Source organism: Nycticebus coucang, chromosome 9, assembly GCF_027406575.1.
Source record: "Nycticebus coucang isolate mNycCou1 chromosome 9, mNycCou1.pri, whole genome shotgun sequence".
Classification (NCBI taxonomy): domain Eukaryota; kingdom Metazoa; phylum Chordata; class Mammalia; order Primates; family Lorisidae; genus Nycticebus; species Nycticebus coucang.
In genome coordinates, this window is record NC_069788.1 from 48,198,857 (window position 1) to 48,205,411 (window position 6,555).

At 49.7% G+C, this 6,555-nt stretch overlaps 1 protein-coding gene across 1 annotated transcript; it reads left to right on the plus strand.

The window, feature by feature from the left end:
• Positions 1-2,478: 2,478 nt before the first annotated feature.
• LOC128594090 (saoe class I histocompatibility antigen, A alpha chain-like) lies at positions 2,479-5,784 on the plus strand. Its single transcript, XM_053602629.1, has 8 exons — positions 2,479-2,637; positions 2,768-3,037; positions 3,280-3,555; positions 4,131-4,409; positions 4,532-4,645; positions 5,038-5,070; positions 5,211-5,258; positions 5,415-5,784. Exons 1-8 carry the CDS (start codon positions 2,565-2,567, stop codon positions 5,417-5,419), a joined length of 1,098 nt encoding a protein of 365 aa, XP_053458604.1. The 5' UTR covers positions 2,479-2,564; the 3' UTR covers positions 5,420-5,784.
• Positions 5,785-6,555: the final 771 nt, after the last annotated feature.

Below are 6,555 nucleotides of genomic sequence, written 5' to 3' on the forward strand. Positions count from 1 at the left end.
GATAACTCTGTTTAGAAAAATCAAAGACCGTGATTTATGAAACGAGCGTGTGACATATAATTTCAAGTGACTTGTAGATGTGAAATCAGAAACGGCACCTTCAGTTTTGTAATATTGGCTTTGAATCAGGCTGACTCAAATCTAGTGGAACAGTCAGTTTAACTTTTTAACAGATCTTATTTTTTTATTTTGAGTGCCACTACTAATAATGTAAAAAAGGGGAGAGGGCTCTAAAGCAGTCTTGATGAAACTTAAATATATATTCTTTGTCCTCAAGATTTTAGGAAGAGTGTAGAGTGAGTAGGCCCTTTTTTAATTTCTCTCCAAGTGCTAAGTGTTTTTATACAGAAAACAAAAAGTCTGTTTTGCTTTCCACCAGTGCAAGAGAAGATGTATACTTTTCAGAAGAGATTGAATCCTTATCATTTGACAGTATCAGATACATAGGCAGTGAGAAACTGGTTTCCAGCATCCAATTTTGAACTGATTTCTGTATTGCTGTCTGTTTTGACACAAACTTCCTTTTAAAATGTGCCTAGTTTACCAAAATTAACAAAGGGGAGATAAAGAACCTTAAAAAATATTAAAGTAAGCCTGGGCACGGTGGCTCACACCTATAATCCTAGTACTTTGGGAGACTGAGACAGGTGGATTGCTTCAGCTCAGGAGTTGAGACCAGCCTGAACAAGAGTGAGACCCCCATCTCTAAAAAATAGCCGGGCGTTGTGGCAGGTGCCTATAGTCACAGCTATTTGGGAGGCTGAGGCAAGAGGATCTCTTGAGTCCAAGAGTTGGAGGTTGCTGTGAGTTATGACGCCATAGAGCTCTACCAAGGGCAATAAAGTGAAACTCTGTCCCCCCCAAAAAAAAAAGAAAGAAAGAAAAAAATTTTTAAGGTAAAATTAAACAGACAGCTACAGCATTAGAGAACTGATAAATTGGATAGAGTTAACTTGTTTCATGTAAATCTAATAGTACCTGTAATTTTTTTCTGCTTAGAATCTAAAAATTTGTTTAGAATGTCTTGTTTAAAAATAACAGACTACAGACTGCTTATCATAAAATCATGTCTCTCACACTTGAGGCAGTGGTCAAACAGATGTGGACTATTATGTGTGTCATTTTAAAGCGTCAGGATTTAGCCTCTGAATACCTTCTCTGTTGGGGTAAAAATACATTTATCGAACCACTCATCACGCATCTTAGAAGGTCATTGACAATGTATAAACTAATTGTTGGTTTGATATTTATGTAAATATCAGTTTACCATGCTTTAATTTTGCACATTCATATTATAGGGAGCCAGTGGTTCTCCTATTAGTCTTGTGGGTTTTCTGTTTGAAAGGAGTCTTGACATCTGTTTACATTTACCTTATCAAATCTAGAATGTGTATATTTACAAATGTCTGTCTTCATTCCTAGGTACTAATTTGCAGATGTCTTTACATATTTCAGTACAGAAACTGTAACATTCTATAGTGCACTGTCAAAGTGTGCTTAGCTCATCTGGCTATACCCACACTGTTAAATAGTGTCTCAACATTAATCATTAAAACATTTTTGATTACCTAAAAAAAATAAAATAAAATAAAAATACCAGTGTCCCCTTGATATACACACAGGTTAGATGTTAATAATTCATAAAAACAGGCAATGCATGAGCACTGGAGAAGGGCATTTTGACTGAACAGGTGCAGCTTTGAGGTGATTAAAGTTCTGCAACTCCTGGTTGAAATACACAATAACAAATTGTGCTTCTTTGTATGAGCAAATGTCCTGCACTCACAAGTAGAGACTAAGGGATGTGGAATGAAGATAAATTTAAATACAACAACTCAGAATCCAAGTTACATAGTTCAGGAAAGTATAAATTGGGAGCTTTGTGAGTCTAACTGTAATGAGTTTAGACACATTGCTCTATCAAGGGGCCAAAATCACTTCTGTTACAGATTAGATTCCTGATCATTCAGGGGTTACCAAGATTGTGCTACACACTAGTTAATAAGCAAGAAGGAAAGTGGTCTCCATGAGAGTTTCTGCCAGGTGTGTTTAGACGCAACTCCAGGTTTATAGAGAAACCACCATCTCTGCACCTCCAGTTCAAGTTCCCCGGGGCTGGGTTTTGTTTAGAAGAGTCTAGACCGGGAGGAAAGGAGTAGGAGGCAGAGTCCAGTTCAGGGAGAGGATTGAGGGAAGGGGCTGGACCCAGATTGGGGGTCAGTCCTGGGCCAGGCTCAGGAGACAGCGTGACACACAGTGCTTGGTGCTGAAGAAGCAGGGTGAGGGCAAAGTCCCAGGTTCTGGGCCTGGCTGTCAGGGCTGCAGTCCTAAGACGGTGTCGGGGCGGGGAAGCTCAGCGCTGGGGATTCCCGGTCTCCTCAAAGTTTCGTTTCTTCCTCTCCTAACCCTGGTCAGGTCCTTCTTCCTGGATACTGATGACGTCACACCAGTTCTCACTCCCATTGGGTGTGGGTTTTTAGAGAAGCTAATCAGCGTCGCCGCGGTTCCCGGTTATTAAGTGACCGCGGAGCTACCCGGACTCAGCGTCGCCTCAGACTCCGAGGATGGGGGTCACAGCGCCCCGAACCCTCCTCCTGCTGCTGTCGGCGGCTCTGGCCCTGACCGAGACTCGGGCAGGTGAGTGCGGGGTCGGGAAGGTAACGGCGGCCTCCGCGGGGAGGACGAGGGGACCGCCCGGCGGGGACGCAGGTCCGGGGAGCCGCGCCGGGAGAGGGTCGCGCCGGGTCTCAGCCCCTCCCGCCCCCAGGGTCCCACTCCCTGCGGTATTTCGACACCACCGTGTCCCGGCCCGGCCGCGGGGAGCCCCGGTACATCTCCGTCGGCTACGTGGACGACACGCAGTTCGTGCGGTTCGACGGCGACGCGGAGAATCCGAGGATGGAGCCGCGGGCGCCGTGGATGGAGCGGGAGGGGCCGGAGTATTGGGAGCGGGAGACACGGATCTCCAAGGGCGCCGCACAGACTTTCCGAGTGAACCTGGAGACCCTGCGCGGCTACTACAACCAGAGCAAGGGCGGTGAGTGATCCCGGGCCCGGTCACAGGTCACGACCCCTCCCCGCCCCACAGACAACCCCGGGTCGCGCATTTGCAGGGTCCGAGAGTCACCCCGAGGCTGCGGGAACCCTGAGACCTTCCGTCCGGGAAGATTCCGCGGGGACTTTCACCCGGTTTAGTTTTCAGTTTAGGACAAAATCCCCGCGGGTTGGTCGGGGCGGGGCGGGGCCGGTGGGCGCGGCTGACCGCGGGGACGTGTCCAGGGTCTCACACCATCCAGTGGATGTCCGGCTGCGACGTGGGGCCGGACGGGCGCCTCCTCCGCGGGTATGAGCAGCACGCCTACGACGGCGCCGACTACATCGCCCTGAACGAGGACCTGCGCTCCTGGACCGCGGCGGACACGGCGGCTCAGATCACCCAGCGCAAGTGGGAGGCGGCCGGTGCGGCGGAGAGACACAGGGCCTACCTGGAGGGCACGTGCGTGAAGGGGCTCCGCAGATACCTGGACAACGGGAAGGACACGCTGCAGCGCGCGGGTACGTGGGGAGCAGGGCGCCCCCCACATCTCCCTTAGGTCTCCCCGCTCCCGGTACACAAGGAGGAAAGAAAAATGGGTCCGATGCTAGAATATCGCCCTCCCTGTGGTCCAGAGCAGGAAGACGCCCCCTGATTGTCCAGATCCTGTACTAGAGAGTGACTCTGAGGGCCCGCCTTCCTTCTGGGTCAGTTAAGGGATGAAATCTCCCAGGGAACAGAGGAACAGACAGTCCCTGAAATACTGGTCAGCCGTTCCCTCTGACCCTGCAGCGGCCTTGGGCACCATGACCTTTTCTCTCAGGCCTTGGTCTCTGCCCCATTCAGTGTTTTCGGAGGTCTGATTCCAGCCCTTCCGGGTCACTCGGGTCATGACCAGAAGTCCCTGTTTTCTTAGAGACCGGAAGTTTCAAGGAACAGGAGATCATCCCAGACCCCTGGGTCCAGACTGGCGTCTGGATTTTGCACTCCTTTGCCCACCCCACTGTCCTGTCCATTCTCAGGATGTCACATGAGCACTGCTGGAGTGTCCTACAAGGGATGCAAAGTGCCTGAATTTTCTGACTCTTCCCCTCAGATCCCCCAAAGGCACATGTGACCCGCCACCCCACCTCTGACCGTGAGGCCACCCTGAGGTGCTGGGCCCTGGGCTTCTACCCTGCGGAGATCACACTGACCTGGCTGCGGGATGGGGAGGACCAGACCCAGGACACGGAGCTGATAGAGACCAGGCCTTCAGGGGACAACAGAACCTTCCAGAAGTGGGCAGCTGTGGTGGTGCCTTCTGGAGAAGAGCAGAGATACACGTGCCATGTGCAGCATGAGGGGCTGCCGGAGCCCCTCACCAAGAAATGGGGTAAGAGGGTGGTGGGGGCATCACATCCCTTCTCAGGGAAAGCAGGGGCCCTTCTGGAGCCCTTCAGCAGGCTCAGGACTGTGGCCTGGGGTCAGGCCTCTCACCTTCCTGTCCTTTCCTAGAGCCATCTTCCCACCCCAGCGTCCCCATGGTGGGCATCATTGGCCTGGTTCTCCTTGGAACTGTGCTGACTGGAGCTGTGGTTGCCACTGTGATGTGGTGGAAGAAGAGCTCAGGTAGGGAAGGGCTGAGGGGCAGGGTCTTTATGGTCCCACTGGGGTTTCAACCCCAGGTAGCAGGCTGCCCTGCCCCATTATTGGGAAGTTCCATCCACACACACTGACTTCCCCAGCCTGTGTGCCAACACTTGTCTTATATAGCACGTGACAGTGAAGGACAGAGTTTTAACGTGATGTTTAGGGTGATGGGGACCTGATCCCCAGCAGTCACTGGTCAGAGAGGAGGACCTTGCTCAGGACAGACCTCCAGGAGGGCGGTTGATCCACTCTTTCCTTCTCTGATTTCTGATTCTCCCCTGGGTCATCAAGAGTTCTGGAAACTTCTCTGGGATCCAAGACAGGGGGCCTGGCTACTGCCTGGCATCTCATAGAGCATTTTTTTTCCACAGGTGGAAAAGGAGGGAGCTACACTCAGGCTGCAAGTAAGTATGGGGGGCGGTGATATCTGAGACCTTTAGGATAGTATAGACAAGAGTCCATGGTGGAGCTCCCAGTCACGTAATTCCTCCTGTAGCCACATCTTCTGTGGGCTCTGACCAGGTCCTGTTTTGCTCTTCCCCAGTTAGTGACAGTGCCCAGGGATCGGATGTGTCTCTCACAGCTTGTAAAGGTAAGAGCCAGGATGAGGCTGAGGATGGGTTGGGACAGAGGGGACACAGCTGGGCTGTGGGGAGTCTTTGATGGGACATTGTGAATGTGTGGTGGGCTGTTCAGTGTCACCACTTGCTGTGACTAATCTCATTTTGTTCCTTACTTTTTTCTATAGTTTGACATAGCTGCCTTGTGTGGGACTAAGTGTTCATGCCTTCCCTTTGTGACTTCAAGAGCCTCTGACTTCTTCTGCAAATGCTTCTGAATGACTCTGCATCCCTGTTTGCCTAATGTGAGGAGGTGGCAGAGGCAGCCTACCCTTCTGTTCATGGAGACCCTTTCTCCCACACTGACCTGTGTCCCTTCTTGATTATCTTTCCTGTTTCAGAGAGGTGGGGGTGGGAGGTCTCCATCCCTGTCTCAACTTCATGCACTGAGCTGCTTCCCTACTGAAAATAAGAATTTGAATAAATTTGTTTTTTCAAATTCTTCCCATGAGAGAGGCAAGAGTGGAAATAAAAGGAAGACCTGAGAACCTTCCAGAATCTGTGTGTTTACTGTGCTGAGTCTGCTGCAGGTGGGGACAGTTAAAGGCCATGAGGAGATGAGTGTGCCCAGTCGGTGCTCAGTCCATCATGGATTTTATGTGGTCACTCCTCTGCAGGGTCATCCTTACTGTTCTATTGTCCTTGTCCCTTCAGTAGAATCTTGTCCTAGCAGCACCTGTGATCACAGGGACTGACACATGGCTGAGGGTGGGGCCTGCCCACAGAGGTAGTATTTTCACACTGTCCAGCCCTTACCCTCCTTCTAAGGGCTCTTTCCTAGATGGCATTTTTGGTCTTTCCCCCAACCCTTGTATTTTATTTTAAATTTATTTTTAATTTTTATGGATGCAGAATAGTTGTCTATAATTGTGGGGTACATGTGATAATTTTGATACAAGTGTATAATGTATAATGATCCAATCTGGGTAATTGGGATATCCATCCCCTCAAACATTAATCATTTATTTTTGTAGGGAACATTCTAAATTAAATTAGACTAAATCTTCTCTTCTCATTATTTTGAACTATATAATAAGTCATTGTGTTAAAATTTTTTTTTGTGACAGGGTCTCACTTTGCATAGGCTAGAGTGTAGTGGCATTGTCATAGCTCACTGAAACCTCAAACTTCTGGGCTCAAACATACCTCCTGCCTCACCCCCCGAGTAGCTTAGATTACAGATGCTAATGCCTGCTCACCTAACTTTTTAAAAACTTGTTTGTAGAGATGGGGCCTCACTGTTGCCCTGGCTGGTCTTAAACTCATGGC

Bases quoted from the DNA above. Each gene is read 5' to 3' on its own strand.
- LOC128594090 (XM_053602629.1), top strand. From the start codon at position 2,565: ATGGGGGTCACAGCGCCCCGAACCCTCCTCCTGCTGCTGTCGGCGGCT. The intron at 4,646-5,037 runs GTAGGGAAGGGC...TTTTTTCCACAG, and splicing joins GTGGTGGAAGAAGAGCTCAG to GTGGAAAAGGAGGGAGCTAC. The intron at 5,071-5,210 runs GTAAGTATGGGG...GCTCTTCCCCAG, and splicing joins GAGCTACACTCAGGCTGCAA to TTAGTGACAGTGCCCAGGGA.